Genomic DNA, 15,503 nt, shown 5'->3' with positions numbered 1-15,503 from the left:
TTTTCCAATTGCTCCATGAGTATACACTACATTCTAAAATAACTTTTATATCTACAGTATATGTTTTTCCTCTGGTTTCATAGAAGAAAATGAATTGAAAGAATGATGTATATTAGCTAAATGACATCCATATCCTTATATAAACTATGACATTTTTATAGATATATTTTTATTATTATCATTTATAATAATATACTTATACATTTACAGAATATTTTAAAATAGAATATCAACATATTATTTACTTATTTATTATTTTATAAAGACAATATTTTACAATGAAGTTTTATGTTCTACAACAATATTGAAGAAGTTACCGTAAACATCTATTAATTAATCAAGGATAAAACTCGAAGTATATAAAAATCTACTTGTTTATAAGTTTTCCACTCAATAATGTGAGGAAAGTATTTTAGCATGGACCCACATGCAAGTTAGTAACATTTCTTCATTATTTTGTATTGTTCCGAATATTGAAGGGAGTTTGAAATTTGAGCTTTTTTTCATCTTTATGCATGGTGGTAATAATAATAATACGATTGGTTACTCTAATTTTAGGGTTTATTGATTTAACATTTTAAGTAAATAATTTGTTTAATCATAAAAAATTATATTTATAATTATGATTTCAAAAGATTACACATAGCAATATTTGAAAAGAATTATAAGAATTTTAAAATTTATTGTTCGAGTTGTTTTTTTAATTTTGTTTGTTTTGAGTTTTAAAATTTATAAAATTCAAAATTAATTTATTTCTAATTATGGAATTTTTAAAACATAAAATAAGATTTAAATTCTAAAACTTCAATTTAAATATTATACCATTAGATTTGCAAAATAATTAATATATAATATATTTATTTAGTACTAGTTTTAATAATAGTGGGAAAAGTGGTGGTTCTCAATAGTAACAAAGTAGTGATTGATGGTGGTCAAAGTGGCGGTGGTCGACGGTGAGGATCATAGGTAGTTTACAGTGGTCGGTGGTGGTTAAAATAGTCGTGGATGGTGATTAGTGGTGGTCATGATGATAGTTTGTGATGGTCATATCATAAATAGATATAATGGTTGTTATGGGTGATCAGAATAGTGATTGATTGTAGTTCAGAGTGAACCATGGTTGTTGGAATGGTTGTCATAATGGTAGTTATATTGGAGATCATATATGGATAAGATGATGATTTGTGTGATCATGGTAACGGTTAGCAGTGGCCTATAATAGTCGAAGGTGGTGGTTGGAGTAGTAGTCGGTGACCATCGGTAGTGGTGTCTTATCTTTAACGTGATTGTTGAGGCATCACCCATACAAATAGAGGATCAAGAAGTGAAACAGTTATGTGGTAAAGAGATTACCTTGGTGAAGGTAGCTTGGGGAGGACCAGCTGGTGGAAACGTAACTTGCGAGCTTGAGAGTCAGATGAGATATTCGTATATGAACCTGTTCACTCGAGGTAATTTTCAGTGGCGGAAATTCTTTAAGTGGGGGAGTTGTAACACCCTATTTTTCTAAAAACTATTTATATTGATTAATTATAACTTTATATGTGTATATAATTATATTTGTGTGATGATTGAGATGTGTTAGGGCAACAAAGGTTTGTGACCCTTGGGTAGAGAGTGTGGAAAGTAATTAGACGTTGATAGATTTATTTAGAATTATTTAATTTATTAAATAATATTTTTGTGTTATTATTTAAATAAAATAATAAAAGAAAAGAAAATAATGAGTTTGGGGTGGAAAATGCGAATTCTAAAGAATTAAAATAAATAATGTAAGTTAGTAATAAATAGGACCTGAATGGAATATTAGAAAGATAAAAATTAGATTTTTAATTTAGGAGGAGAGAAGTGAAGGAAAAAGTTTAGACTAGGTAAAAGTTTTAGAATTAAAGAAAAATAGGCAAGAGAAGATAAAAACAAGGAAAATCTCATGAGAGCTATAATGAATAGAATAATCAAAAGCTTGGATTTTTCTTGAATTACAAGGCAAGGGTGTGAATTTGGTTTAATAATAGGGATATGAATGGAAGGGTAAAGGAATATTCAATTCTTTTTTGATTGATGATGAATGTTGATATTTGTTAAATGAAATTTATGTTCTAAAGTGTTCATGTATGTTCATTATTGATGATTTTTGAAGTTTGTAGGGATTGATATAGTATGTATATCTATGATCATATAAATATAAGTAGCGATTGATATAGGTATATTTATGGCTGAATTTAAAATCATAAAATATTTTTGGTGATAATTTCATTGACGTTTTTGGGGTTGGAGAAGATGAAAATCGTGCTGGAAATTTTAGAAAAACAACAACTTTTTAGTAATGCCTTTGCGCACATTTTTTATCATAATTTTCAACTCATAAATCATTTTGGGACGGGGTTTGAAGCATTGTGTAACTAAAAAAGAGGGTTATAACTTTGTTTTAGGGATACAATGTTTTTAACTATTTTATTAGAGGTTGGTAGCAGGTGAAAAAAAAGTGTATGATGTGACGAATATGGACGAGGTCCGTATTGATAAATTATTTGATGTGTTGTGAATGATTGAGATTGTATGTTTGATTATATTTGTGGTAGTCCAGAAGGGTGGATTACGTTATACATGGTTGCAATTGTGTGATCGATTGTGAATCACTAAATATTATTATAATTATTGTGTTAATTGCATTATTGTCATGTTATGCATTCATTGTTGATATGTTGAAGAAGGTAAGTCATAGGTCCGAAGGAGGACGAAAGACTTATTCGGAACTCATAAGTGGGAGTTCAAGATTCCGAAGGGGGAATCAGGTTCATAATAAGAACCAAATATTGAATTGGTACCACATACATATGATTCGTTGTCGTTGTCATGAGTCACATATCATGGATGAATTATATGCGTGAAATATGAATATATGTGATGATGGTGTTGTTGTATATGATGCTGATGATAATTTGGGCATGAGAATATGATATGTTATTATGTATGGTTGTGTAGATATTGTATTATATTTTACATTCTATGTTGTTATTATTGAAATGAATTTTCACCCCTTCTGTTTGAATGTCGCATTTGCATGAGCATCATGCAGATACTCAAGAGTAAAGACGCCGATGTGAGTGGAAGTTAGCTCCTGGAGCTATTTATTTTAGTTTATCCGTGTTAGTTTTGGTTATGCTCTGATAAGTATTATTGCGGAGAAAATTATTTATTTTGTGTTGAAATCTCATGAGAGACAATGCGTGCTCTTGTATTTGTTTTATGTTTTGATGTGATAACACTTGTAGAAGACTCGCGAGTCAGTGCTTTTAATTTTGTTATGAAAACTATTATGAGATTTTAAATTGATGTGTTTTTTTATTATGATTCCACTGCGAACATATTCAGTTGAGTTGGATGTCGTGTAAACATCCTAAGTGCGAATGTATGTAGTAAAATGTTTTGTTGTAACATGTGTTACAGAGTAGGCTATGATTGTTGTGATTGACACCCTATGTGATTGTATTTTGTTAATTAAATTTGTTGTTAATTAAATTAGAAATTACACTTGGTGAGTTGTTCTTACATTAAAGTATTCCAACACTGGTGCAAATACAAGGGGAGTGTTCTGACCTTGATGCTCTTTTTCCATGTCCTTGAGATTCAGCATAGTATGGCTACTTCGGTGAAGGGTTAAGGCTTAATATCTTTTTTCTGATATACTAGAATGTTTGATGTATATTCAGATAACATGAAGCACTTAAAATACCGATTCTTCTTGGTTATCCCTCTCAATGAAGAGGCCCATGCTAAAGTTTGCTCGATAAATCCCAAACCTTCTTACTAGTGCTTGGATATATTTGCTAAGTTCTGGCGCTAGAGCCACTTATCGGTGGAGTCTAAATCCTATGTTTACCAGATGAACAATTTGACTAAAGCAAACATTTTCCTGAAAAGGCATCTTGTATCCTTCTACAAGGCTATATGTTTACAAAGGTGTTAACCTTTATGATGTTGCGTCAAATAGATAATTAAGGAAATTCATATAAATGTTCATGCTTATATGGAAGTCGACTTGAAGGAGGCTAGGAAGGATATTTTTGGTAAGTGAGCTAGAAAATGTTCTTTTCTTTAAATATTGTTGTATGGCTCTTTCTATAACTTGTCTATTGTTTTCTTGTAGGTAAGATGAAATATGAGTAAATAATATAACAAATGAAGAGGGTCTCCTGGGTAATCCTCTATCTAGTCGGCATTATCATTGCTTTGGCCACCTGAACAGTTTTGTCCATGGGGGTCCTTACAATGTTGATGGCATATGATACGTCTATTATGGAATATGTGGAACTATGAGACTCATCTGGCCGTGTCATTGTGGAAGATGCCTCGGGCTCCTCGTGGTCAGACGATGGAAGAAACTTGGGGCATAATTTTGATCTTCAATAGCTTTGACCAGACATAACACTTACTAAGCTTCCTCGATCGAGGTCCCTTGAGGATTATGCACCAGTTACAAACGAGTTTCCTCTTGCATTCACCGTTGGATGCAACTATAGTTTGGGGTAATAAAAGTATTAGGTTGAGAATAACAAAAAGTAAAATATACTCGTTGTATAAGAATCATATGGGATTAAGAAAGCCATACCGTCATATTAGCCAGTTGGCTTTGAATTACAAAGCATTCACGACCATGGCTTTATTGAGTAGTTAACGTAAACTGTCACATGAATTTACTCTATTTGTCTCTAACTTTTACACTTGTTGGACCTCATTACAAATATTAGGTCTTATAACATTAATAAGTTTCTGAGAGACATGATACATGATGTCGTGTATTCCCGAGTCTAATTGTTGTTGAATGAAAACATAACCATTAATATTGGTTCAGTAGGCAGAATAATCGTCGCGACTCCATAAATAATGGGTAGAGGCACGATCGTTGGCACACTCAATAATTGTGAAGGTTCGTCTAGTCGTTGTCTTCGTAACCTCCTCGTACATGATGGTGATGATTGATATATACTACCAAGATTCTTTATAAAACACATGTGTATATGCCGAACGTAGTCGTGATAAGTGACTGGATTTTTTTTAGTAGTATTGATAATAGTATTTCACTATGTGTGCCCAAAATTTTCTTAAACTCTAAAGATTTAATTGAGATTCAATTATTAGCTCTCTATAATGATTCCACTTTTCTTTAAGTAATCAAGTTGAGAGAAGATCTTTGTCGCTTAGTGTAGGATTTCTTAACTACTTCAAATAATGTTAGGTATAATGACGGAGAGTTGAACTACTTCAAATAATGTCAAGTATAGTGACATGGAGTTGTACTACTTAATTTGTGGTTTTTTAAATACTCAAAGAGGGCGCAAAGTTCCTTAACTACTTCAAAAAGTGTTAAGTATAGCGACAGTGAGTTAGACTACTCAGTTTGTGATTTTTTAACTACTCTAATGAGTGTTAAAAGGGTGTAGAGGTCCTTAACTACTCATCGGATGCATAATTTTTCCAAGTCGTAGTTCCATAGTACTCACCTTATTTGGTTAGTAATGGTGCTACAATCTTGGAACGTGACCATAATGTTTAATTATACCGTCATAATATATTTTTTTTTATTAATTTAGAGTCTTGACAATCACGCTATTCTTAAGAAAATTTAAAAATGATTCAATTGTTTCACATTCAAAGTGATCGGAAACTAACCATAAAATTATTTGTCTATCAATTTTAATCGATATTTTAATTATTTTAAATATGAACCATGCTAACTAGTGTCTCGGACACTGGTTAAGAATTTTTAATAAAACAAATATTTTATATTCAATGCATTATGTATTTTAAAAAAAACTATCTTTTAATATTTTAAATAATATTCAACTTATCTTTTTAATATTTTAACAAGTGTAAAAAAACATTCGTTAGCATTTCATTTTATAAATAAATATAACTTTCATTTTAAATATGCTAAATAAATATAACTTTACTTAAGATTATTGACTATTCTTCTTAGGTGAGATGATGTGTAACTAATAATTATTACACATGATTATCATCTTTATTTAATTTAAAAATATTTATCACTTATCAGTGATAGTTGACTATTAAATATAACAAAACATAATTTAATAAATTTATGTTATTTTTACTTGAAATCTAAAAATTAAACCCAAATTTACAGTTTTTAATCATTTAATTTTTTTTGTTTATAATACTATTAACAATATATTACCTTCAGCCGATAAATCTGTTGACATCTCTCAAGTCACTGCATTCAGCCGCACCGGAACCTTCCCACCCCGCTCCGGACATTGCAGCAACGTTCTCAACCTCCCTCTTCTCAAGTCACTACACCGGTAATTAACTTTCTTACTCATTCTTCAATTCTCTCTTGTTTTCAATTCTCAAATCATTCCAAATCGCAATGCTCCATTAACTCTTAATAATCTCAAATTAGGTTAGTAATCGCAAAGCTTTAACAATTTTGTTTATGTGTTGCCATAGTTTGCTTCAGAGATGGGAGACCTAGCTGCTGAGAAACATGTTAGATATATACTATCAGTTGAAAAGGTTACTTCACTCGATTTATTGTTGATCAATTATTTGCTAATTATCTTTTATCTTCGAATTCATTTCAAACATTTTTTAATTCTGTTTTCCAGAAGAAAGATAGCTTTGAATCCGTGGTAATGGAGCATCTGAGGATGAATGGAGCATACTGGGGATTGACTGCCCTTGATATTTTGGGAAAGCTTCACGTTGTCGATGTTGATGAGGTTGTTTCATGGATCATCAGTTGTCAGCATGAGTCAGGTTGTTGTTCACTTTGAGAATTTGGATTTTTATACATCACTGATGCGGATATTTTCTTAACTCGTGAAATGTGTGTTTTTCTGAAGGGGGATTTGGTGGAAATGTTGAACATGATCCACATATCTTGTATACGCTCAGTGCCGTGCAGGTGCTGGCTCTCTTTAATAAGCTCGATGTTATTGATGTAGATAGAGTGACAGGTTGTATCCTTTGACACACATGTTAGCCGACTCTGAAGGTTCTGTGATATTTATTCACATGTTTTGTGTTACCGGCATAATTTTGATGTTTCTGTAATATTTATTCCCAGTTTTTTTTGTTACTGGCACAACTTTGTTGTTTTTGCAACTTTTTTTTCATAAAAATTCTATCATACTGCTCGCTTATCAGGATGTTGGTCTCGATTGGCTATCATACTTTTCTGTCGTGCTTAAATGACTCAAGATGTTTCCTAAAGTAATCAATAAAATGGTATTTGTTATCAATTTTTATGCAGTTAGATAGGTTAGTTACCGAAATTATAATAGTGAAATTAAGTTAACTAATAAATATAGTACTGGATCTTGTGTTTCTTAATATTTATGTTAGATATTGTCAGCCTGCAAAATGAAGATGGGTCTTTTTCAGGGGATATATGGGGTGAAGTTGATACCCGGTAATTTTTTAAGATCCCTTTTTTTTTGTGGAGTGCCTTTGGTATTACTTCACTTTTTGACTAAAATCCACTGACTTGTTTGTCTTAGGTTCTCATACATTGCTATTTGCTGTCTATCGATATTACGTCGCTTGGATAGAATAAATGTGGAAAAGGCTGTGAAATACATTATAAGTTGCAAAAACATGGATGGTGGTTTTGGTTGCACACCCGGCGGGGAATCTCATGCCGGACAAAGTATGATATATTATTCATCATTTTTCTTGAATATTACTTTATCTATGTTATTCAATGCATGTACTTTTATTCCTTTTGAAGATTTGTTGTTTACTTTTTCCCTACGCGAAGGTAGTGCTGTGTGTGTTTAGGGCATAGTTGGAATTTGTTTAAAGTTATTATGTAACAATAATCTGTTTCTTTCTCCTCTGAAGCCCCAGTAGGAGAACACTAAAAATTAATATTTCTGAATTGATAGTATTGTGTGCATCTCACTAAACCTTTAACCGCGAAGTAGTTAATTTATGTACTTTAGGCAACCTCTTTAGGAGGTCTAATCCCAGAATTCGGTATTCTGTTTTAGCAATGTTAATATTTGATATATTGTACTGTATTGACTGTTCACTTAAGGAATGTATATTTTAAAACAATTTTTTAGTCAATGAATGCATTGAGTAAAGCTTTTTCCATTTTTAGTTAGTTTGCTTCGATTTTTCCATTTTCTGAATTCCAAATGAAAGAGTGCAATGAGTTGTAGACTTGAATCATTCTTTTGAGGTATTGCTTTTCCTATTTCAGTTTTCTGCTGTGTGGGGGCACTTGCTATAACGGGTTCATTGGATCTTATTGACAAGGACCTACTTGGTTGGTGGTTATGTGAGCGACAAGTTAAATCTGGAGGTCTAAATGGGCGTCCAGAGAAAGATCCTGATGTTAGTAAAGCTTTTCAAGTTTAGGCTTATTGTTGTTTTAAAAAAAAGTTTAGGTTTACTGCAGTTTGTCTTACCAATTTTTAGATCATGTCAGGTATGCTACTCATGGTGGGTTCTATCTAGCCTGATCATGATCGATAGGGTTCATTGGATTAGCAAGGAGAAGCTTATAAAGTTCATCCTGGATTGCCAGGTTATTTAGTGGAATCTGTGTATACAAATCAGCATGTTCTTTTTTCTTTTGGTGTTAACTGTTATGAGTTTGTCTTACCAATTTCTGAAATATTATGCATATTGAAACTATAAGGACACGGAAAATGGTGGAATTTCAGACAGACCAGATGATGCTGTGGATGTCTTTCATACATACTTTGGGGTGGCCGGTAATTTTTTTCTCTCCTTTTTTTAGTTCATATGTTCTTGATTTATAGGTTGTTATGGAGTAGTAAGATAAGGAAGTTTCTTACTTGTCGAAATGTATTTCAACTAATGCAAAAAGTTATTAGTTATATACTCATAATCATTATAGCATACTTTCAATTTTATTTTCCTGAAAGTGCATGTTGAAAAGTTTATCCAAACTGTCTTGGATATCAACCATAGGATTCAAGCATGGTGGTGGAAATGGATAAATGTTTCTATAGAGTACTTTTTGATAGAAAGTAACATTCAAGTTTAAAAGAAAATTTACCACACAGGTATAAATCCAGCAAAGTTATAATATATTGAATGTCGGGATTTAGAGCTAATGAGAAAGTAATCACATTGCTGCTGAAATGACAATGCCACAATGGATGTGTAGTTATACTAACCTAGTTAGGAATTAGGATTAAGAATGGAAACATTACAAATCATAGATGGTAAAGCATTCTCTTAGGTCCTTTGTACATCTGTGGAGTAGACTTGTAGAAGCATTGATAAGAACCGTTGATCGGGTGGAAGATAGTTCAGTAACTAGAGGTAGAGAGAAACAAAAGAAAACAGTAGATTTGAATATAAATGATTTGTCATTAGACGTGTTTCATGGTAAAATGATCAGCGTTGATTGGGTGAAAAGATAGTCCCTAGAGAGAAACAAAAGAAAACAATGTGCCAAAACATTAAGACAGATTTGAATTTAGAGGATTCATCATTAGACATGTTTCATGGTAAAATATTAGATTGTCGATTGTTGTTTGGAAAGTTTAAAGTAAGCATATATGTCAGTTATAAGACTTAATGTTGTTGTTCACTTCATTATTGTACATAGCTTCTCTTCATCCCACTTTGCATTCTTTCTGTCACTTTTACCTCTATATAGTGCTGTTCATATTACATCTGAATATGCTTGCAACACACTCTCTAACACACTTTTCAATACACTTTCTTTTAGATGTTAAAATTTACTAGACCCATATAAGTTTTTACCTAAAAAAAGAGTGTGTTGTATATATTGTGTCCCAAATTCAATAACCTATAACAGGATGTAACTCAGCAAGTCTGTTTGTCCTTTCCTGACAACACGATTACTGTTATTTGTGTTTCATATTTTTTTTAGACAATGATCTCTGAATGCTAAAGTTGTTTTATTTGTTGTTGCAGGACTGTCGCTTCTTGAATATCCTGGGTTGAAACCGATAGACCCAGCTTATGCTCTACCTGTTGACGTTGTAAATCAAATTTTCTTTAGTAAATAAGGACTTGGACGTCGACAAATGTTATCAAGTAATGATAAGGTCTTATGTTTAGATTCATAAGATCTTCAATTCTTGTTAATAGTAGTATTAAATTTTTCTGTGTAAAACATCAACAGTTTGAGCATCTATTAGTTAAATTTGCAGTGATATGGTTATCCATTAAATTAAAGTTACTACTTATGAGTAAAATTTCTTTTGCTAAAAAAGTAACTGTTTTGCAAGGGAACAGTTTCTGTGATTCATTCTAGTCACTTTGATTTGATACATTTGCAAGAACAAAAATAAGAATAAAAATATGTAGCTGATTAAGCTGAAAAAAATGTGTAGCTAACTCGTATTACAACAAAATTAATGTAATAAATAACATGTACCGAGACAATTCTGTTTTCTCTTTACATCTCTGTTTACACAAGCTATTTATTTGTCTTTGACTTGTTGCTGCACTACCAAAACACCAGCTCTGCTCTCAAAATCTGGTGAAGCAAGCAAATCTCCAATGACACCTAACTCTGAAAATTCACTCCAGTTTGTAAGTCCTTCTGTCTGAGGTAAGTCATTGTCATGTGTTCTCCCAACAATAAAAAAATCATGTTCATTTGCTATAACGCGAAGCATAGCAGATGTCGCTGGACCATCGTTTACCGTCACTTTTTGATAACTAACCTTTTCTGTGCAATAATGTGTTATTATTTTCTTTATTTCATTTAGCGCCTCATTATCCAGTAGATACTCCAAATTTGGCATGTGTTGCTCTACTGTAAGGTGATACACGACCAAGTTAATCCTAGGGTTTGTTATCGTTCTTTTCGCCAAGCACAAAGCCTCTCTGTCATCTCTTCCACCCAGAAAAACCATGGCTAACTTAATGGACATGTTGTTTTGTAACAAAGAACGAGTCACGAGGATTCCTATTGTGCACGGAGCTATTTCGAGTACTTTGCAATTTAAAGCCCTTATATTCTTGTCATCCGATTCAACGCCACCGTCAACAGTCCATCTTCTATGGAATGGAAGAATTATGATGGATGCAACTTTGTCCAATGCAAGTTGACAAACATCTTCATGCATAAGTGTAGGCGGAGATATGGCTGTGAAAGTGTGTGAAGTTACTCCACCATAGTTTTCATGTTCATAGAGATCCAAAGCAAGAATGAGATCGTCCGAGTAAGACTTGTGGGAACACGAAACCGTTTTTTGAAGACGATGCGAGATGAAAATGGGAGATGTCCTTCCAACTAACTCAATAAGATGCAATGCATCAACAATGATAGGTTTCTCTGTTGTCGGCGAACAAAGGTCAAGAACATCTGTTATAGCAGGTATGTTGTATTGTTTGTGAATGCAAGCGAGTATTCTCAGTTCTGCTTCCGGTTTCAAACTCATGATTGTCCTTCTCTGGTATCCAGCGTATTTTCTGGATGGATCATACAGTATCTTCACTGACCATTTTACGATGCACGCTATGATCATTATGCTTATCATCATCACTCCATAAGTTTGTGCAGAAAAAAGCTGCATTAATCCACATACAAATGAAACTGTTAAAGAAATAGCCTATACAAAATAAGTGCTTATCATAAGTAAGTATAGCAGTAGCTACCTTTTCATCATATAAGCCAGAAAATATGCCAACATCCACAGTTCCTTTGGCATTCAAAATAAGGGCAAGAGCCAAAGCATCTTTCAAAGGGATTTTGCAAATGAGTGCAGGTATAACATAAGCTATCATTTTGATTAAGTGTGTAAAGAAAATAAAGCCACCAATACCAACAAAAGCTCTTTTTGAAAGTGGCAAACCCAAATCTGCTTTCATCACACCACAGGTCACAAATATAGGCAGAAATAAACTTGAAGAAAAGAATTGAAGCTTCTTCACCAATGCAGCTCCTAATGGAGGACCTTCTGGCACAGCCAACCCTAAAACAAATGCACCAAGTATAAAATCTTGGCCTATGTAAACTGAAGTCCAACCTAAACCACATACAAGCACAATGATGCCATAGAGATAACCATCATCCACAGGTCTTCCTTCTTTCGTATGTTTGATGATCAAAAACATTATCGGCCGGAAAACCAACGGAACAAAGATAGCAAAAGCAAACCCCGAGATACCAAATATTATCCTCTTTTGTAACTCATGTTGTAACATTAACATATTACTAATGCATCCGATCGTCGTTCCTAGTATGTCGCCCACCAACACCGACGATAATGCCAATCTCCCGAGTTCCGAGTTAAGGATTTTAAGTTCGTTGAGTAAAGAAGCAACGACTGCAAAGGAAATTACAGTATGCGATAAAACCACATAAGGAATATCATTGCATATTTCTTCGAGATAGTTATGTGTTAATGATTTTATGGAGGATTGAACCGAAAAAGTTATGATTAAAGGCGCGACCAAACCCATTACCGCAAAAGTCCAAGCCTTATGACCTGTCCTTGTCACCATGCTCAAATCCATTTGCACAGCAGTGATGAAGATGTAAAGTGCATAACCAATTGATGAAATTGATGCAAGTATGTCTTGACTTCCATATGGAAACAATATGAACTTGAGTTTGTCCATTTCATTCATCCGAATTGTAGGTCCAAGAATTAAGCCAGCCTGCAAAAAATGGATACAATTTGATCAACTACATATTATGAATTCCAGGGCTGTCTGTCTGCGAAGGTGTGCAAAGGCGGGTTAAACTATGACTAATCTATTCAGAGTCTCCGAAAACATAAGACGACCATGATGAATCCATTAAATCATCCTAAAATAAAAAAAACAGTACTTACCATCATTTGGCCGATGAATTCGGGAAAATCCAAACGTCGAAGGAAGAAATTGCAGATTTGTGTGATACTGAAAATGACAAGAACTTGCAACTCAAACATAGGAAGTGCAGACCTAAGTGGAACCCTTCCATTTTCTTTTCCACCCCATAATCCATCTGAAACAATATTTGGTGGAGCAGCAGAACAAACATTGAAGGTTGAATAATTATAAGGATGAAGTGTTAAGAACATGCTACGTTCTACAGTTATATTAAAATTCATTTTCCTTCAAATTTTCAGAGAGAGAGAGAGAGATGAAGGAAAATTATTCAATAATCAAACAAGTTTGTTATCATATAGTAATAAGATATTATGTGTCAAATATGATAACAACTAAAACAGTTAAATTTGAAATTTGGACAGAGAGGTAATAAGAGCTAATTTAAGAGATTGTGACTTATTTTATATAAATATATAGCTGTATTCAATTTTATCTATATTAGATTTTTATTATAGTTACAGGCAACGTTTTGTGATATGAGAGAAAGAAAAAGGCATGTGAAGTGTATTTTTGCTTGTGTACTAAAATTATACATTTTAGAAATAGCTGTTCATGGCTCATTCTTGTATACTTAATCTCGTTCATTCAATTCATAGTGGGGACTATTTTTAAACAGATTTTCAATCTTATTTTTCTTTTTTGTATCGGGAATTGTTTTTTATTTATTTTTAATTTGAGTTGCATTGCTTTATATATATATATATATATATATATATATATATATATATATATATATATACACTAACCTTCGTAATTTTATATTATTATTATTATTATTAATAATGATGAATTTTTTTAAATTATATTTTTGATCAAATTTAATCAATTTATAGTAAATCATATGTTTTTTCAATCACATGCAATTATTTGTTTGAATATGACATACAATATATGTGTGATATTGAATCGAATTCTAGTATGGTCGAAGGGTAGCTTTTTGGTTCGACAATCCGACATGATCATTAGCATGCCGTCGAAGTCTGTTCACATGCTGTAGTCGAAGTATGCTAGAATTGTTAGCATGTCGAATTTGGTCTGTTTATTATGTCAAATTGTTTAAGTTAGTTTGTTCTCTAAGTTAGTTTGTGTAATGAACCTGTCTGTAAAAGACCATTAGTTTAGTGTGTTAGTTTTCTTATAAATAGCATACTAGTCTCTCATCATTGCATAACACAAATCCTAATTAGGATGAGAGAGGTTATTTGTTATTCTGTAATACTTGTAATCTTGTTTCAAATAAAAAGTAAAGAATAACAAATTTATAACCAATTTGTTGTGTTCTTATTGCTTCCATTTTTTCTACCCTTGTGGGTTTCTTGTTGATCAAGAAACCGATTATACTTTGTTATTCCGGTATCGTTTTCATAATAAATTGGTTCGGTGAGCGTGGAGAAGATGCCATCAACAAAGTATGAGATTGAAAAGTTCACCGGAGTGAACGCTTTCGGTATGTGGCGCTTGAAGATGAAATTCCTACTAGTTCAGCAGGATTGTTTAGAAGCGCTGAAGGGAGCCAAAGTCATGGACGATGCGTTATCTGACAAAGAAAAAATGACTATGGAAGAGAAAACCCATAACACTATCTTATTGGGCTTTGGTTATAAGGTTCTTCGACAGGTTTCGAAGAAGACGACAACGTCGGGGTTATGAGGGAAACTCGAAAGTTTGTACATGACCAAATCATTGGTCAATCGCCTATACCTGAAGCAAGCTTTGTATTCATTCAAGATAATTTGAAGATAAAGTTCTGGCTGGGCAGTTAGATATATTCAACAAACTGATTCTTGATCTTGAAAATATCGATGTTAAGATCAAGGATGAAGATCAAGCACTGTTGTTGTTGTTGTTGTTGTGTGCTTTGCCTATATCACATGCTCACTTCAAAGAAACTCTCTTGTATGGAAGAGAGTCTTTGACCTTTGAAGAAGTTCAATAAGCCTTGTATTATAAGGATTTGAACGAACGTAAGGAGCACAAGCCATCTTAGGTTGGTGAAAGCCTGCCGGTTAAGGCGAAATTCACAAAGAGAGATGGCAAGTTCGACAAGAAGAAGGGTAAAAGTCAACAGAAGTCTTATAGTGGTGATGCATCTGGTATTCGATGTTATCACTGTAAGAAGGAGAGTCATACAAGAAAAGTGTGCCCTGAACGTCTGAAAGATCATGGAGGTAAGGATAATGATAATGCATCCATTGTTTAAGATGATTTCAACTCATTTGATGTTCTTGTGGTTTCAAGCGGCGAATCAAGTAAAGAGTGAATTATGAATTCAGGTTGCACTTGGCACATGACTCCAAATAAAGAATTGTTCGAGGAACTATGTGATCAAGATGGTGGATTTGTATTGCTTGGAAACAATAAAGCTTGCAAGGTTGCATGTGTTGGATATGTGAGATTCAAGCTCCATGATGAGTTAATAAGGTTGTTGACTAAAGTCAGGTATGCACCTGATTTGAAGAGAAATTTGATTTCTCTTGGTGAATTCAACAAGAAAGGATATGTTTTCCAATGAGGGAAAAGTATTCTAAAAGTCATGAATGGGGCAAAGGAAGTCTTAAGAGGCGTGAAAAAACAAGGCTTGTATACCCTTGAGGCTGAAGTTGTTAGTGGTTCCGCAGATGTTGCATCCACGAAACCTTTGT

At 33.1% G+C, this 15,503-nt stretch overlaps 2 protein-coding genes across 3 annotated transcripts; one reads left to right on the top strand and one right to left on the bottom strand.

Annotated features, from left to right (window-relative positions):
• Positions 1-6,159: 6,159 nt before the first annotated feature.
• On the top strand, positions 6,160-10,187 carry LOC127103177 (geranylgeranyl transferase type-2 subunit beta 1). Of its 2 annotated transcripts, XM_051040454.1 has the most exons (10): positions 6,160-6,323; positions 6,472-6,537; positions 6,630-6,780; positions 6,867-6,983; positions 7,369-7,435; positions 7,524-7,672; positions 8,231-8,364; positions 8,459-8,557; positions 8,672-8,747; positions 9,946-10,187. In XM_051040454.1, the coding sequence occupies exons 2-10, from the start codon at positions 6,484-6,486 to the stop codon at positions 10,038-10,040; spliced, it is 942 nt and encodes a 313-aa protein (XP_050896411.1). In that variant the 5' UTR covers positions 6,160-6,323; positions 6,472-6,483; the 3' UTR covers positions 10,041-10,187. The 2 variants fall into 2 exon arrangements, 1 of the variants encoding a protein (XP_050896411.1); XR_007794758.1 differs by lacking the exon at positions 9,946-10,187 and having other exon boundaries at positions 8,449-8,557; positions 8,672-8,749.
• Positions 10,188-10,263: 76 nt separating this feature from the next.
• On the bottom strand, positions 10,264-13,136 carry LOC127103176 (cation/H(+) antiporter 4). Its single transcript, XM_051040453.1, has 3 exons — positions 12,822-13,136; positions 11,641-12,645; positions 10,264-11,552 (listed from the first exon to the last, which is right to left on the bottom strand). The coding sequence occupies exons 1-3, from the start codon at positions 13,080-13,082 to the stop codon at positions 10,458-10,460; spliced, it is 2,361 nt and encodes a 786-aa protein (XP_050896410.1). The 5' UTR covers positions 13,083-13,136; the 3' UTR covers positions 10,264-10,457.
• Positions 13,137-15,503: the final 2,367 nt, after the last annotated feature.

This window comes from Lathyrus oleraceus, chromosome 7 (assembly GCF_024323335.1).
Source record: "Lathyrus oleraceus cultivar Zhongwan6 chromosome 7, CAAS_Psat_ZW6_1.0, whole genome shotgun sequence".
Lineage (NCBI taxonomy): Eukaryota > Viridiplantae > Streptophyta > Magnoliopsida > Fabales > Fabaceae > Lathyrus > Lathyrus oleraceus.
The sequence above is the reverse complement of the archived record's forward strand: the minus strand, read 5'-3'. Positions and strand labels throughout refer to the sequence as shown.